Source organism: Pinus tabuliformis, chromosome 5_1 (assembly GCF_031772625.1).
Source record: "Pinus tabuliformis cultivar Carrire ecotype Pingquan chromosome 5_1, CPIR1, whole genome shotgun sequence".
NCBI classification, from domain to species: Eukaryota; Viridiplantae; Streptophyta; class Pinopsida; order Pinales; family Pinaceae; genus Pinus; species Pinus tabuliformis.
The window spans coordinates 899,451,030-899,469,583 of NC_142305.1; the positions used below are offsets into that span (position 1 = coordinate 899,451,030).

Consider the following 18,554-nt stretch of genomic DNA (forward strand, 5'->3'; position numbering starts at 1 on the left):
TGTGTTCAGTTACAAGCAATGTGCTTGGCACGACAAGGTAAGGTAACCAGTGTATTGTTATATTTATTTATGCACTGACAGTTATGTGTAGATGGCAGTATGATGCAGGGGATTGCATGGCGAAGAGATTGCCACGAAATCTTGAAGAAGGCTCGGGTTGAGCTTTCCTTGGGAACCATGGGGATTGAGTCATGGTGTCTATTTTTAGTCTGGTGATTTTGGTCTTTTGCGATTTTTGTGCTTGATTTGCGATTTTGATTGTGTCTAATGCATAGCTATGCCACTTTGTTTGTGGGGTCATGTTGTCATTGGTTTTCATGGTCTTCTTCTTGTTTGTTTCTTGTCTTTCCTTTTATGTTTTGAGTCTTGGGAATTGTTTGGGAAAGAGGAAAGTTAAGGGAGCTTGAGGAGAGTTGTGTGGTACTCGACAGGTAATGTAAGACTCAGATGAAGCTCTGTGCATGAGTAAGCGCAATGGAAGGTAAGACTATGACTGTTGATTGGATTGGTTGGGTCCATTGTGGTAAATGGACGATGGAAATACATACATGAAAAGGGTAAACAAAAAAGGTAAAGTAAATGGATCTGAGGTGTCAGATGCCTTGACTATGTTGGGAACTGTTGTTCTCAATGTCATGCATGAATAAGGAATTTATCTTAACCTAGATATTATGCTATCTGGTTATTAGGTTGTGATCATGAGTATGTTGATGTTTATATATGTATACATGTATATACGTATGTTGTTTTCTGACAGGATGATGATTTTTTTATGATAATGACTATATGTGCATGTATGTATGTACCTATGTCACTGTTTGAAAGGCTCATCAGGAATCGTCCTTGTGGAAGAATGATTTCTTACACAGACAAATGACAGGAAGAGGTTCTTGGTTCATGAGGAATCAAGTGGGGAGAGTAGCCTGACAAATATACAAGGTTAGTATCATATGGTTATGAGTTGATGTTATGTGATTATATTATGCCTATGTTATGAACAGGTTATACCGAGGGATACAATAGAGAAATGAAAGCAATGTGGTTTGCGACATGTTGGGACAAGCATGGATGAGACACTGGAAGCAAGGTTGCTTGGTAAAGAGTCAGTGTGGTATGACTGTTGTGTATATGTCGTATATGTTGTACTTGTTGCACCTGTGATGTTGTGTGCATGCAATGTGGTGTATATTTAGTGTGTGTACATGTTGATTATGTAATGTTATGTACATGGTGTAGTAAAGGTAGTGTTGTATTAATGTTGCATATTCAGTTATGGGTATAGATGGTGTTATGTACATGTTGGATATGCGGTATTGTGTACATATTATACTGTGTGCATGATGGATATGCAGTGTTGTCTGCATATGGTGCTATCTACATGTTGGATATGCAGTGTTATGTACATGTGGTGTTGCGCGCATGTTTGACATGTGGTGCTATGTACATACGGTGTGGTGTGCATAATTGTAAAAGTGGTGTTGTGTGCATGTGGTGATGTGTACATGTTGTACAAGTGGTGCTGTGTGCATGTGGTGTTGTGTACATGTCTTGCATGTGGCGTTGTGTACATGTGGTGTTGCGTACATGTCATGTGTGGTACTATGTACATGTGGTATTGTGTGCACATTGTACATGTGGTGCAGTGTACATATGGCGTTGTGTACACGTTGTGCAGGTGGTGCCATGTACATGTGATGCGGTGCACATGTTGTGTAGGTGGTGATTTTTACAAGTGGTACTATGTATGTGTTGTACATATGGTACTGGTGTACATGTGGGATTGAGTGCATGTCATACATGTTGTGTTGCGGGCATCTAGTACTATGTATGTGTCTGGTGTAGTTGTGGTGTCATGACATGCGTATTGGTTGTGTTGTACTCTGTGTGGGTACATGTATCGTGTTGTATTATGTTGTACACCAGATGTTGGCGTATTTATTGTGTTGTGTTGTACATTGGGTGTAGGTGTATGTGTTGTATGTCGGGTATAGGTGCATGCGTTGCATGGTGTTGTATGGTATGTGTGGTTGTATGTGTGTGATGCACACTATGTGTATGTGAACCTGGTGGCGGAGAAGGAATTGGTTGTTTGTTGTGTGTGGAAACCAATCTAGTGTGTGTACAAAAGAACAAAGGTAGAAGTAAGGATTGATGAAGGATAAGTATCGGTATTATATTTCAGTTTTACTATGCATGTGATTTATGATTATGGTATATGATGATTATATGTGACCTATGATTATGGTTTATGATAATTACATGTGATTTATGATTTTGATATATGATGGTTATGTTTTGAGCTAACCTGATGTGATGTTTATATATGATCCTAGTTTGACTTGTTGTGACAGGAAGTAAACATGATTGCAAGGGTACCTTATTGACGAGTTACCAATGATGTATGATTTGAAGTTATTTCAATTTATTTTGAATTTATTGGAAATTATGTGCTTCGTACAAGAATGCATGAACATGTTTGGTTAGGTGGTTGAAACCGACTACAAGAATCAACAACAACAATGAAAAGAAATTGGAACATGCAAGAGTATGCTGGTAGAGTACTTCAAGAGCAGGGTCATTGTGAGACACTGGTACCCAATATTGTCCATTGATTGCCATGAGAATTCTATGACCAGTATGCTGGTTTTGAGATAGGTATATGCCTTGGTTGTTTCATCTTCCGATGTGAGGAATCCTTGCCAAGGGATGAATCGCACGGGTTAGGGGATTCCGGGGAACTTGAAAGGTGAATGACTGCATGGAAGGGGGTGACCAGATTTCCCGAGGGACTCTGTAGCAAAGAAGGGAAGGTTGTAGATATAATTATTTTTGTCATGATCATTTCCAGATGGAATCGGATGCATATTTGGAGTGCACCCTAGAACATTGAGCCGATAATTGTTCACTGAGAGGACAAGTGGTGCAGGATTGCAGTGCTAGACATTGGATGCAGCTTTGACTGTGGTAGTGTATTCTTGACTTCTTGGGAAGGAGGTGAATCCTAGTACTACTTTGAGGGTGGAGGTGTGAGCCTCTATATTACCTTGTTGATTGATATGGGTATCATATCCTTTATTTCCTAGTTTAGCATATGTGTATATGTGATTATTGTAAATATTGCAATGAGTTGTGTTATAAAGCTCCACTATGCGGTATGTTGTCTTGTGGTTTTTTTTAGCGGACGGTCATTGTAAATACTACAACAATCTGTGTTATAAATCTCCATGGGAAGTATGTTTTGTTTTCAACATTCTTGTTGGTTATAGGTGTCATTGAACACTGAGGACGGTGTTCCCACAAGGGGAAGGGTTCTGTAACATCCCCGTGAAAATTCCATGTAATAAAAGTTAAAAACAATAACCAAAAATGAATGAGACACTTATTCCAAGCTGAATGTTAGGAAAGACATCCTAGGGGGTGTTCATTTGGTTGTTTATGGATAAGGAAATTGACAAAGGAAATGGCTAAGGCTTTAGAAAGGAAAAATGGCATTTTTGGCACAATTATTTATGAAAATAATGGAAATTAGGAGAAAAGGGAGGTGAAAGGTCATAGGTTGCATGTGAGGAGGAAAATGAAGGAAAATGGTGGAAAATGAAGAAAATAGAGACCTCATTCATAAACCGGCTTCTGAGGATCAGTTGGTAACCTTTTGTCAATTTAGTTTTGGGGCACTCTCATTATTCTCTCTCTCTCTCTCATACTCTTGGACACTTAGACTTTTCTTAGAGCACTTTGGCATTGGAGCAAGAAAGGCAAAGAAGACAAGATGAAGAAAGGATCAAGTAGGGAAAGATAAGATCAAGTAGCTACAATAGGCTTCATTGCAGGTATCAACTTGCATGTGTATTTTTCTTGCTAGATTTGGCATGCATGGTATTGCATGTGGTTCTTTTCTAGCATGGCATGGGTTTTTATAGGTGTAACAATGTTTTTCATCCTAGCCTTGCCATTTTCGAATTGCCATGGTGTGATGGGGTTCTCAAGTTTGGTTGAGCAAGATTGCTAGATGGATTTGAAGTTAAGTGAGGTGGATCTCTGAAATGATAGAACATATGGCCTAGTAACACCTAAACTGGATTGTGGGTTGCGGTAAAACTGGATTTTGTGTTGCCTTGGATTGCCTAGGAATCCTTGTCGGTGAATGATAGGATATACGGTAAAGCCTAGAGGCGATTTGCTCTCCGTTGGGCCTAGTAATCCTGGGTTTGGGAAATGCGATAAAGCTTGGAGAGTGGGTCTCGGTTTAGGGCCTAGTTATCCGAGTTTAGATAGCGGTAAAGGCTGAGAGACTAGGAGATAGGAAACTTCATCATGGTGTAGGTGGAGAAATCTAGTAGCATCCATGCTTGTTTGGGCTAGTGATTGGGTGGAGATCACGGTAAGGCTTGTTATGATGTGTTCATTGTGTTGGCCTAGTGAGCTGGGATGGATTACGGTAAAGCTTGGTTTCTATTGATGAGGGTGAGGTGGTTTAGCCTCGGTATGCCCTGGTTGAGTTACTTTGATTTGAGTCCCACATAATTTCTTGGAATATGGCGCGGGGGTGAATGACTGAAGAGAGATTTGGCTCAACCATTCTATGGTCGGGTGGAATGTGGTAGTCCCATCTCTGGTTGGTTCATTGCATTGATTAATGAGAAATTAATTCCCTTGATTTTCATGTGAAAATGTACTGATGTATATATGGATTTTGATGGTTGATATGTTTATGGTATTTATGTTCCTATTATGCTGGTTATATGTACATTTTGTGACACCAGCTATATATGGCTCTTAGCACGTTTTTACTTATAATTGAATGGATATGGTATCTATGACCTAATAAGTGATAAGGAAACAAATGACACAAGGGAACAATGGTTCATAGTGATTCTCAGATAAGTATGAGATCCCTACACTTAATTATGTTGTTTACACATGTAGGCTACATGTTGACAATATGTTCAATGAAATGTCTGCCATGGATAGTAGGGGTCTGGTTAAGGTCTTGATCAACTTATTTCTTTTGCATCATTGTTTCCATGTACTTTACTTGATTATGAGCTTTCATTCCATTCTGGGCAGTGGCCTAGGCTCTGGACTTGAAAAAGTGGCTTAAATCTCGGGGTCCCTTCACATAAATGGAAAATTTAGTCCACAGTTGTTGGTAGGCAGGCCTATGAGAGCGACTTTAGGTCTCTAGTCCCTCCCTTGCCCATATCATGAGAGAGACTATGGCCTAAGATGTTCAAAAAAACAGTGGGAACCAGGGACAAGTTGTCTAAGTGGCCGACTTGTCGCTTGAGGGTTTTGTTGATGATGTTGGATGACTGTGTGTGATGTTTCGTCGATTTCAATTCCTTAGAATCACTCAGGAGGTCGAATTTGATCATAGTAACCTCTCGTCTCATGTTTACCCTGATTAGCATGGTTACTTAGATGGATGTGAGAGGAGGGTGTTATAGAAAGAATCACAACAATAACAAATAGAAATTATATTTTCAAATAAATTTAAATTTTGGAAGCCCTATTAAAAAATAAACACACCTATCCATATAATTAAAATTTTAAACTTTATATAATATATAATTATTTGAATTTAATGTTTAATAAAAAATTAACTAAATCAAAATATATTTTTATTTAATATATATAAATAAAATAATAATATTATTATTAAATTAAATTCCTTTTCCTAATAACTTAATATTTATACATTTTCTCTTCTCATTCTAAAATAAATAAGTCTTTATTTTATATAAATACTAACAAAAATATTGAAATGTGATAACTTTTTGATAAATAGAAAAGATGGGAAATATTCCACTAGGTAAATTATATATTTGAAGTCATTCACTTATTACTAGAGGCATTATTGCCATCTTTGAAATTATGCGCAAATAACATAAATAATTGGGAAGAAATTTAAGTTGAAATAATTAAATAATTTATAAAAGAGTAAATAGTTCTAAAGCTATATGTCAAACATAAAATTAAAATTAATAATTATTATTATTATTTACAAGATAGTAAACCATTGCATTCATGGGTAATCATCTTACACAATTGCAATTTGATTTCAGTCTAGCAATTTGATTTCAATATCCTTTCTTCGTTGTTCTTGTTTTAAGTTCCCACTGTGGAGACTAAAGGGCCTTCATTTTAATAATATGAAGGATTTGATACACTCCTCTCAAAACTGCGAAAAAACTGAATAGAAAATAATCTACATTATTGTAGCATGTTGTGATATTATTATTATTTCGCACATTTAAATGATGTGTCTAGATACATATTCATCCAAGTGAATTGTAGAGTTAGATTTCTAAGATATATATATCTAAAGTATTTTAGACATTTTTATTTTATTTTTAAAAGTGATATAAGTTTTTATAATTTTTATAGTTTCATTCTTCTTAATGAAATTTCATCTTTTTTCAATCAATAATGAATTTTCACTAGTCAATATTTAGATCTAGAACTACAATTTTTAGATCTAGAATCACAATTTTTTTAACTATCAAAGCATTTCACTTTACAATCATGTTTTCGTATCTTTGTTTTGATCTTCTATAATTGTGACCATCTGGAACCACAACATTTTATTTAGAACTCATAATTTTGATGTACATATCTAATTTTAGATTTTGCTTGTAAATTAAAATCCTAAATCAATTACCAAATTATTTAACTCATTAAGAGAGTGTCAATAGATAGTCTCCAAAGAACTTGTTTACGGAAATCTGTATCTCAAACCAGATTTCATTTGTAAATCAAAACCGTCAATTAATTACTAAATAGATTTGACTCATTAAGTGAGTTCTTTGTATACGAAAATCTATATCTCAAACCAGATTTTGTTTGTAAATCAAAACCCTAAGTTAATTACTAAATAGATTTGACTCATTAAGAGAGTGTATAGTAGTCCCCAAATAACTTGCATACAACAAGGTGTATCTCAAACCATTGGAATTAATTCCATTTTAGCGAATTAGAGGATTAGGTAGATTAGAGAGCTAATATTCCAAGAGAGAGGCAGTGTCTAATGACATTGTTACAACACTTAGGCACAACCAAACATATCTCAATATATATAACAATGTAAGAAATCAAAATGTTTTTGTACACACTTCTACATGCACATATCACCTCTGAGATTGACTCAAAAGGCCATATTTTTATAGCACCAAGATGTAGCCAACTTGATTCAAGTAAGGAATATGAGGTCTACATAGATTGGTGGGAATGGATAACAAACTCCTTAATTTATACCTTGTTTTAACACCCATGAATTACTTTATTCTAACAATTTAGCAAGTCTAATGACTAGTCAACCACTAATCATATCATCAATCACTACTAAATGTCTTTTGATAAGTTTGAAATTATAATAAACTTACAATATAAATTGAGAACAAAAAAATATTGTTGTTAGCATAAATATTAAAAAACTAATAGTAAAAACAAAAACAACCAAAAAGAAAAAATATCTAGAAAGAAAATGTTATAAGAGGTGAAGTTGGAAAATCTATGTTGCGAAAGAAATGGTGTTCAACCTTCCTTTTATAGATCCTCAATAAGGTCATACTTTTCTTCAAATTGGTCTGCACAATCTTGTAAAAATGTTTCCATATTTCTCCCTAGGACATCAACTCTCTGTAATTTCTCATTCATATAGTTGATTTTTAGGTCTACATTTTCTATATGTAATAATGCAATGAAATATTGTAAGAATTGATCTCATTATGAAGCTATTGAACAACCTTCTTTTCATGCAGATCCTACAATTTTCACGGGGCATCACTCAATGAACCTTTAGCATATCACGAGCGTTCGTGGCATAGTAAACAATACCCTTAATTTGACTACATATTGAAAAATACCTCTAAAAATAACCTTATTTAACCCCCTATCAATACGAACCCAATACACCTTCCCAATTTAAAAGGCTCCTGCTTTCACTAGATATTGTAGGTATCCATTTTTCATTAACATTTTTTATAACCATTTATATTTTTTCATTAACTTTGAGCTCCATTTTTAATACTTGTCAATATGAAAATCCTTTACCGCCTATTATATGCTCAAAATATTATGTCAATTTTTCCTCAATATATATCCCCCAATATGAACGCACATGGTATGGTATTACTCCCAATAAAGCCCTGACTCATAGCAACTTGTCATTAAATAAATTGAAATAATAATAAAATGGAGCACTACATCAAATGAACAATGAGAATGGTTGGTTTAAGATGGGGGTTGACAAATCTTTGTTCAAACAAGAAGCACCACAATGTCCAACTCTCCTCATTGTATTTGCAGTCAACATCCATTAAAGGAGGAGGTACTATGTGCTCAATCTTGGTTAAGGAGAATAATAATGGTTTAGTCGAACAAAAGCATAAGTTAGCCTTAAGTCAGTCAAGCCAGTAACTAGGACTAAGTGCAAGATGTAGCAAGTAGAGTCTGCTCTAAACAAAAATTTGTTGGAGAATCTAATTCCAACCACCATTAGGTGTCAAAACCGTCCATCCAAGTGTCCTAGTTTAGTTTTAGTTAGTACAGTTTAGTCGAGTTTCACTCCAGTCATTTATTACTGATGTTTCCAATGTAATCTTATTTAACTGATTCCTAATACTAAGAAGAGAAATCCTCTACTCCACATTTTGTTCTCTTCAATTTTTGTCATGGTATTAAAGCGTAGGGTGTGTAATACTCTTTGAGAACAACAAAGAGAAGAGGCCAAGTCACATAATACTCCAAAGAGAGTAGTTCTTCAAATGCGTTTTTGGGCTCGCAAAGAAGAAGCAAGGGTCATGAGAGGCCAAGGAGAAAAATGTGAATTCCACACATCTGAAGAGAAGGAAAGTGCAATTGCACACATGTAAAAAAGGCTTAGTGCATTGTATCCGCAACTCAGCCAAGAAGAAATTGCGTATTTTTTGTTAATGTTGCGTTTAAAAAAAAAAGATGTGTTGCAACAATCTAGACAGACTCTACATTGATATGGCTATATTTACGAAACCAACAAATTCACATCATAATTACTAGAATTTTTTGAATTGAACCAATATGAAAAAATTGCAGATTTTGAAGATGTTTAACGCAGTGCCATGTTTCTCAACATATTAGTTAAAAAGTAAAAATCTAAAAACTACCCATTAAATAAGACAAACTAATCTGAAATCACTCGTGAATGATCTCAGTTAATTAATGAAGGTATTACAGACCCATGTGCTGAGATGTGCCTATGTTATTTTAAGCAACGGATCGATCAGATTGTGAAATACACAGGCACTTGAAATAGTAAGAGAAACACAGTAAGCAAATACAAAAACACAACAAATTTAATGAGGAGTTCACCCAATCCTCCTGGGCTATGTCTCTTGGTCCAGCCTTCAGTGGTGGCCTTTCTATTGTGTCTTAAAGCAAAGATTTTACAATAAGGAGCTCAATTTGAGTCTCACTTAACAGAGAATGATCAGTAGGATTGTACTTGGATCCCCAAGTCTGTATAGTACACAGACTCCCCTTACTGAATCTCGACCTCAACTGGTCTCAGTGGTATGAGTCCAATTTGGTACTCAATACCCGAAAGGAATACACAGAGGAGTTGCTTGAACCTCTCAAGCCTTCTCTAGAGTTCACAGACTCTCGGACTCTTTCTCTGTCTCTGTCTGCTTGATGTTGCATTTACTCTGCAAGTCAACTCGACTTCTCTGTTATTTGCAATTCACTTCTTTCTCTACTTCTTTCCCCTCTGCTCTTTGTTTGTTCATGGCTTAAAGCCAATCTGCTCCCTGACTGTTCGTTTCCACTTCCTGGTTCTCTCGATCGCCTGCCTCTATTCGCTGGAATTCCCTTGCTTTGCATCATCATGGTTGTGTAATGCCTCACAGAGAGGTGGCCACCTGTTTCCTCACGAACTGAGTGTTAGTTCTCTTTGAACGGTCGTTATTTCCGTTGCTCCAAGATTGCCCACGAAACTGATTCCTTTGCCAACTCATCGGTCATGTCGGACCCCAAATCTCATGTACCTCAGTCTATTTCCCCGTCAAATCCGGTCTTCCATCGGGTTGATTCTCCGCCGTTGATCTGGAGCCTCCAGATCCTACGGTCTCCGTCTATATCGTGCGGGTAAGTTGCTCGACCATTACTCACGCGATGTAAGTGGTTTTCTCTCTCATCCGCTGGACGCGTGTCACCCGGTGTGTGGCATTGCACTGAACTCGGCCAAACCCGCTTACCGCTCGAAGTGCACGTGATATCCTACTGGTTTTGGGCACGGGACCCGCCTTCTGACGGTTTCTGCATGGTTTCCTATTTTCCTCATGACTGAGCACTCAGGGCTTTCCTTCACTGAGAGTTTTGCCCTGCGATACGCAATTAGAATTGCATATCAAAAACTGCCTTTGTTTTTGGATCTGGGCTTCTGATTGCCAATTTGCATTCATGCGCGGCCTCCATGGGCCAACGGTCAGTGCGATTTGACCGAGGGTCCTCGTTGTTCCGTGCTAGCCATTGTCCAGAGGTCATTTCTGATAAGCTTGTTATTCATAAGATTTTTAAGTCTGACATAATTTGAAACAGTCATGGAAATGTTTAAGGATCCAATTCGGATCACGGCTTTCCCACTGAAAAATCTTTTGGACCACCAAATGTTGGTTTTTAAGCATCGACTAAGTGAGGGTATAGCTGTCTCACTTGTCCAATCTCTATCCATTTTTCATTGCTTGGCTTGGAACCCTTGAGTCCAATACTAAGGTACTCAACATCTCCCCTGCGTGTCGTCCTCACCTTCCTGTCCAGAACTATGTCTTCCTGCAATTCATTGAGATATTCAGGTAACAGATCATCAATAGAAGGCAATTGACTCTGCTCTTCGGGATCTTCAATTAATGAAGGTTCAAATAGTCTCAAGCTGTCTGCATTAACGATTGAGTAGATGTGCATGTAAGTTGGTAAATCAAGGCGAAAAGCATTCTCACCAATTTTCTCAAGTATCTTAAAAGGTCCATACCTTATTAGCTTTAACTTTCTACCTTCACCTTGCATTCTGTCCTTGTTGATATACAACCAGACTTGATCACCAACTTGGAAACTATGCTCCATCAGATGCTTGTCATGCCTTGCCTTGTATTTGGCTTGGCTCTTTTCCAACTGTTCCTGTATTGCATGGTGAATCTCTTGGGTTTGTTCAATGCACTTGGTTTCCTTGTCCACATCACTGTGTCCATCAACTGCTATGTCTTTACCAAAGACAAAATCCAAGGGAGACCTTGGCGTGAAATCGAAACAAGTCTCAAAAGGAGATCTATGTGTAGAAGAATGTTTTTCTTAGTTGTAAGCATGCTGCACATAACACAAATGTTCATCCCAAAGTTTGGGATGCTTGCTGCAATAGCCTCTGAGCAACTGGATCATTATCATGTTGACCACTTCTGTCTGGCCATCTGTCTGTGGATGAAAGGCCGTGCTTTTCTTCAGTTTGATGTCCATCAGTTCCCATAGACTCGACCAAAACTTCCCAACAAATCGGGTGTCTCGATCAGATATAATAGAAGTGGGTAATCCAAAATGAACCCATAGATGCTGAAAGAACAACTTTGCAGTTTGTTCAGCTGTAATTTGTTTATTACAAGGTATCAAAATACACATTTTGCTGAACCTATCCACAACAACATATAAATAGTCATGACCTTTCCTAGATTTAGGCAGTCCTCCAACAAAGTCCATGGAAACACTTTCCCAAGGATGAGAAGGAACTGGCAGTGGAGTGTACAAGCCTAGTTTTCTATTGCTGGGCTTGCTTTTAGCACACATGGTACACCCTCTTACATATCTAGAAACTGTCTCATTCATTTTTGGCCAATAACAAAACCTTTGCCGCTGTGTAACCATTTTACTTACCCCGAAGTAACCTGATATTAGAGAAGTGTGTGCTTCTCGAATTATCTTTACTCTTTCAGTTTGTGGAATGCATAGCTTCCCACAATGATATAAGAGTCGGTCCTTAACATGATAATCCAATTCTTCTACTCATTTGCCTTGACTTAAAGTTGCATATACATCTTTGAAATCTATATCTTGAGCATATTGTTCAATGTAGCTCTCATGCAATACTGAGTTATGCTTAAGTATAATAGATGCATTTATAATTGGTCTAGATAACATGTCTGCAACTTTATTGTGTATGCCCTTTTTATATTTGATGACTAAATGAAACTGTTGTAGAAAACCCATCCATCTATAGTGTTTTGATCGCTGCAACTTAGTTTGGGAGTGTAGATATTGAAGTGGTTGATGATCAGTATGTATAACTGTCTCTTTGCCCATTAAGTAATGTTTCCACTTTTTCACACTTTGTACTAATGCATACAATTCTTTATCATATGTGGGATAGTTAACTACTGCAGAATTAAATGTCTCAGAATGATAACATATGGGTTTACCGTGCTGTATCAACATTGCTCCCATGGCATAGTCACTAGCATCTGTTTGGATCTCAAATGGTCTTTGAAGATCAGGTAGTGCTAGTATTGGTGCTGTACTAATCTTTTCTTTCAAGGTGTCGAAGGCTTTCTGCTAACAATGTAAACTTTGAAACGAGAACTGATACTGTTACCCATTTCGTAGAGATAGCAAAAAAGTGACCTGATTTTGAAAATGGGTGATGCAGAACGCATATGTTTTTTTTAGAGCATAGTTTTTGGCACTTTAATTTTTTTTATGTACATTACATTTTAGAATGGTAGTGATTTTCATGCTGATTTAAAAAAGTGAGTATTCTACATCACCCCCTTTTTTTAAAAGACCTGTTTTTTGGCTTTAAATTTTCTAATGTATAAAATGTAAATAATTATTTTGTAAATTTGATCGTTTTTGAAGTGGTCGTTTTCTTCACATTTTCTTGTTTTTTATTTTAATTTTAACTTTTTTTTATAGTGAGGTTTTTATTGTTTTGCATTTTTAAATTAGGAGGTCGATATTTAGAATTTTCGATATTCTACATATTTATACATCCTTAATTAATTTTTCAATCCATATGAAATAATTGTTTCTAAAAAACAATATTTTTTAACAATGGACATAAAAATAACCATTTTTAACATAAATATAACTAAAAAACTACACGTTTTGATAATTTTTTGCTAGAATTGACATGTCAAAATCACAATTTTTATACGATAATTTTAACTAAAAATGGTTAAATAATAGTTTTTTTTTATGAATTTCATGTCAAAAAAATAATAATAATCACTTTTTTTCAAAAAATAACGATTAACTTAAAAATTAATGCGAAAATCACATCCTAGAAATATTAAACGCATAACAACCTTAATTGAGTGTTTATTCTTCTCATAAAATGTCAAAGGCAAACTATTGCAAAGCTTGATTTCCAAGCATAACTTAAATTTAATCAACAATGTCACGTAATCCAAACTCTTCATCCTCTAGGGTTTTATTATTGTCTTCTTCCATAATATTTTCTACTTCCTTTTGCTCATTTTCCTCTTCTAATGGATCTTTGATGTCTACGAATCTCCCAATGTATGTCTTTCCAAACATTTCATGTAATGGTGGTTGGGGTTCCTTTGCCTTTTTTGCCACACGTGATTCACTAAAGTCCCCTTTCTTCAACCCAATTTCTTGCATTGCATCTGGAAGAAATTGAAGAGCATTAATTCTTTGCTGAATGAAATTGCACTGTATTGGATCTTTTTCAATTGCAGTGCATTTTCTTCCTTTTTGAAGGTAGCATGCTAGTGTTGTACCTAATTATCAAGCACAAAAGAAATAATGAAATAAATTAGTACAATGACATATAAATTAATAAATAACATATTGAAATTCAATTCCATATAATAAAACTTACCTGAGCCAGAAAATAAATCCAAAACCCAATCTCCTTCATTTGACTGCCGCAAAGACATGGCTAAATCGAGCTCCTAAATAGCATTGGGTTACATTGTTTAAGTGCTCAAACAACTCGATCGAGCGCTTAAAAAAGGCTCAATTGAGTAATCATTTTTTCTACCCAAACATGCCATCTCTTGCCAAAAAGTGTAACCCAACTCCATGCTTTCACCCTTATAGATTATGAATTTCTAACAATCTATATCCTAATTATTATTATTATCCAATTTTAAGGTCATAGCCAAGCCAGAAACCAAATTGGTGTATGAAACCCCCTTGTTTGTGGGATAAGAAACCCACCTCCACGCAACGATTTGATTGTTGTCTACGAAGGCATACCTACTCTAACCCCTTCTGGTTTTTGAACCTATGACCTCTTAGGAGGAAACACATGCTCTTAACCATTAGGCACTTGACCTGAGATGCCTCATGTTTAACTCTAATGTTATAGGAGCATTTTCTCAAGAACTCTATCCAATAATTGGACCTCACACACTCTGTTGACCTCTAATTTGAATTCTGTGGCATTTCAAAGTTTACCCTCCAAAACTCATTTAAGGCCATAAATCACACATAATATTGGTTTACTATATTTGTGAAATTTCTAATTCTTTATAACTAATCATTTAGTTTGGGTTGTTGTTTCTAAAAGGGTATGGCCCAAAGCTTAATTATGTCCAATGTCACTTCATAATCTAATGATATGTAAGACAGATCTCTTCCACTTGAATTAATAAGACAATAGAAACTTCACATACTCAAAACAAACCTATTGAAAACCAATTTGATTCAATAGACCTAATCAAAACGAATAAAATCATTTTTCACATAAATGGCTTATTGAGATTAGTTTTTCATATTGTACAACTGTACATCGATTGGGGCTTTTTTCATTTGATTTCATGGCGTACATTTTGCTAGCAATGTTGACAAAATCCAATCCATTTAATGTTGACAAAACACGATCTATTTAATGAAGTAAAAAATTACAATAAAATTTTTGCCTTTTTGGAAATGAAGTTCTAAAATGTCTTTAATCCAACTCTTTTACAGGGCATTGACAACAAACAAGCAGTGCACATCACAGCTCAACCAACATATTGTTGAGCATAGATGCTATTTTAGATTTTTTTTTTAACCTCTTCAATTTCTTGCACTGATAATATGAATGTGTTGTGCCTTATTTTCATAAAAAGTTCACATCATAGGGCTAATGTAATTTGTCTTATTTTTTTTAATCTATTGTAACAACGTAAATATCTATCTCTCTTTTTGTGTCTTCATATAATTATGTGTATCTCTATGTAAGAAAGAAACTATATAGGTACAAATAGAAAGTAAATAGTACATCTATCTTAAGAAACTAAATAATATATCTATTTTAAGAGGAACATGATTATTCACAAATGAATGTACTATCTATTTGCGATGAACTTGATGATATATCCCGGGTAAAAATAAGAAATTACAGTTATAAATACTACTACAACTACAGAGTATCAAGTTCTGAATGCACAGTTATAAATATTGTTACAATCATCGAATATCTGTATTTATTTATCTTGTATTTCAAATGCCAAATCCAAAAATATGAATTAATTGATTTAGGTCAACAATATCAAATATTGTTGTTAATAAAACCTACACAACATTATAATCCAAAAATATGAATTAATTGATTTAGCTCAACAATATCAAATATTTTTGTTAATAAAACCTACACAACATTATGATTCATGATACAAATGCCAAATCCAAAAATATGAATTAATCTTGTATTTCAAATGCCAAATCCAAAAATATGAATTAATCTTGTATTTCAAATGCCAAATCCAAAAATATGAATTAATTAATTTAGGTCAACAATATCAAATATTTTTGTTAATAAAACCTACACAACATTATAATCCAAAAATATGAATTAATTAATTTAGGTCAACAATATCAAATATTTTTGTTAATAAAACCTACACAACATTATAATTCATGATACAAATAATGGCGATAAATTTTATATACATTATATATAGGGCAAAATCTCCCAAAAAGGAACCAGCCATTTGGTTGAAGATTAACTTGGGTCCCTGCGATTTTTATTCGCACTGCCTAAATTTCCATTCAATTCCATATCCTACCTAGAGAATGTAGGATTATAGCTTAGTTGACGAATTGAAATGATGGTTAACAATATTATCGGCCTGTCTTTTTATTCAATTACATTTCTTACCTAGCAAAGGAAGGAATGTAACCCAGTTGAATTGTCATACAAAAAGTAAAAATGAATTGCACTGCCAACAAAATTGCATGACAAAAAGTAGAAGGACGATTTTAAAAAATGACTTCCTCAGATTTAACAAAAGACAAATCCGATGCAGCAAAACTGAATTAAAGCGATTCTAAGAATCGCCGGGTGGTGGGGCGATTCTCAGAATCGCCCCGCCACCGCCTCGCCACCAGTAGAAGGACGATTTAAAAAAATGACTTCTTCAGATTTAACAAAAGACAAATCCGATGCAACAAAACTGAATTAAAGCGATTCTGAGAATCGTCGGGTGGTGGGGCACCACCTCGCCACCAGTAGAAGGACAATTTAAAAAAATGACTTCTTCAGATTTAACAAAAGACAAATCTGATGCAGCAAAACTGAATTAAAGCGATTCTGAGAATCGCCGGGTGGTGGGGCGATTCTCAGAATCGCCCCACCACCCGACGATTCTTCAATTCCCAGCAGTGATTGCAGGTTATAAGCAACTTGAGTCGAATGCTCACAAGATAACCAGATAAAACACGAACTCGCTCGCTTGCAGATGCACTTCTGATGGCAATCTCACGCTCGCTTGAAGATGGACTCGCTCGCTTGCAGAAGAGAAACAACAGACGATACACTATACAGGCCAGATAATAAAGAGAAACAGTAATGATTTGGAAAGCCTCAAAATGCAAACATCTACAACGCCTTGAGAGGATCATAAAACCAATATCCAAACTTATTCATTTCATCATCTCATTCAATGCATGAGAATCTGGACAAGACAGCGCTGTTGAAAGGCTAGAGGAATTAGTGACCGATGCTGAGTCCAACTCTTCCTTCTCCCGAATTGGCGTGGTTGGGAAGGGTGGTTCCAGCAAGAGTCTGCTTCTAAAAATGGTTTTCAATAGACATAAGGTGAGGGATCTCTTCCGCGATGGTTTCTTGCTTTGGCTTACCATTTCTAGGTCTCCTTCTATTTCAAGTCTTAGGAAAGAACTGTTCACACAAATAATCATGCAGAGAAAGGTTATAGATCCCAACACAAATATGAACGAAGAAGCTATAACCATAGGTTCGTTGAATGAGGCTCTGCAGGGGAAGAGGTTCGCCCTCTTCTTAGACGATGTGTGGGAGCAGGGTGCTGAATTGCTGGAGGAATTGGGTGTACTCCGCCTAATTCAACTCTCCAACTCCAAAATTATTGTCAGCTCCAGGAATTCCAGCCTGCTCTTGCAGATGGGAGTTGCAAAGGAGTCCACAATCACAGTGGGCGATTTGATGGAGAATGGTAGTTGGCATTTATTTCGCTATTATGCATTTCCATATAATAATGGAAATGTGGTCGAGGGCATCGATGAGGAAACGACCAAGGTTGTGTGTCACAAGTGTGGAGGGCAATGGCACGCACTACTGATGCAAATGAGTGGAAATTTGCAGTTCAAAGGTTGTCAAACGCCAATAGCAAAGGCGATGAAGCTGTACATGATCGCCTAAAGTTGAGCTATGACGCACTTGCCAGCTACGACGTTCATCTCCAATTGGCCTTTCTTTACTTAGGTGCTGCCTTCTTAGAAGACGAGGTTGTTCATGTCGAAGCAGAGGCAATTTTGTTATGGATGGGAGAAGGACTCCTCGGAAAGAAGAAGGTGGAAGATGAGGGTGGCCACGACCCATTCGAGATGGGAAGAATGTACGTCAACATTCTGGCGGATTGGTGTTTGATGGAACCGACCATGAAAGACGTGGATGGGCGCATTACGTGTTTTCAGATGCACGACGTCCTACGTGGACTGGCAATATAGATTGCTGAGGCTGAAGAAAACTTCTGCTGCCGCCAAGGGAAGGGTCTAACAGCTGTGAATGAAAATGAATTTTCAGCTCGCACTCGCATTGCTTTGGGCGGCAACAATTTGAGCTCACTTTCCGAGTCATTGAGAGCTCCAAAAATATCTTCATTGCTATTGGCTAGAAACAAAGCATTTAATGAAATTCCCAGAAAGGTGATTGGGAGTATGATCTCCCTTAAGGTTTTGGATTTGAGCGCCACAGACATCTAGTCATTGCCAGAGAGTGTGGGGTGTTTGAAACAACTGGTATACCTAAGCTTAGCATGGGTGCCCATTAAAAGGTTGCCTGCATCTTTTACAAATCTCGCAGCCCTCCAAATCCTTGATCTGGAAGGCTCTGAAATCACGTAATTACCATCTGACCTTCACAAGTTAAGATCATTAAGGTATCTAAACCTTGACAAGTGTCGTGATTTGAAATGTGTACCAAGTAGTATTTCCAGCCTCGCGTCTTTGCAAGGTTTTCACATTAGCAACTGCGAGAGTATGACGTGGACAACAGGTCAGAAGAGATCCCAAAAAGCGGCTTCAATCAACAATTTGTGCAGTTTAAC

General features: G+C 36.4%; 1 protein-coding gene across 1 annotated transcript; it reads left to right on the forward strand.

Annotated features, from left to right (window-relative positions):
• The first annotated feature begins 17,167 nt into the window (after positions 1-17,167).
• LOC149167715 (uncharacterized) lies at positions 17,168-17,955 on the forward strand. The gene is made up of 2 exons (XM_089430569.1): positions 17,168-17,441; positions 17,591-17,955. Exons 1-2 carry the CDS (start codon positions 17,168-17,170, stop codon positions 17,953-17,955), a joined length of 639 nt encoding a protein of 212 aa, XP_089286695.1.
• Positions 17,956-18,554: the final 599 nt, after the last annotated feature.

Excerpts from the sequence above, each read along its gene's own strand:
- LOC149167715 (XM_089430569.1), top strand. The coding sequence starts at position 17,168 with ATGCAGAGAAAGGTTATAGATCCCAACACAAATATGAACGAAGAAGCT. Across the intron at positions 17,442-17,590 it reads GGGCGATTTGATGGAGAATG|TTCAAAGGTTGTCAAACGCC; the intron begins GTAGTTGGCATT and ends GGAAATTTGCAG.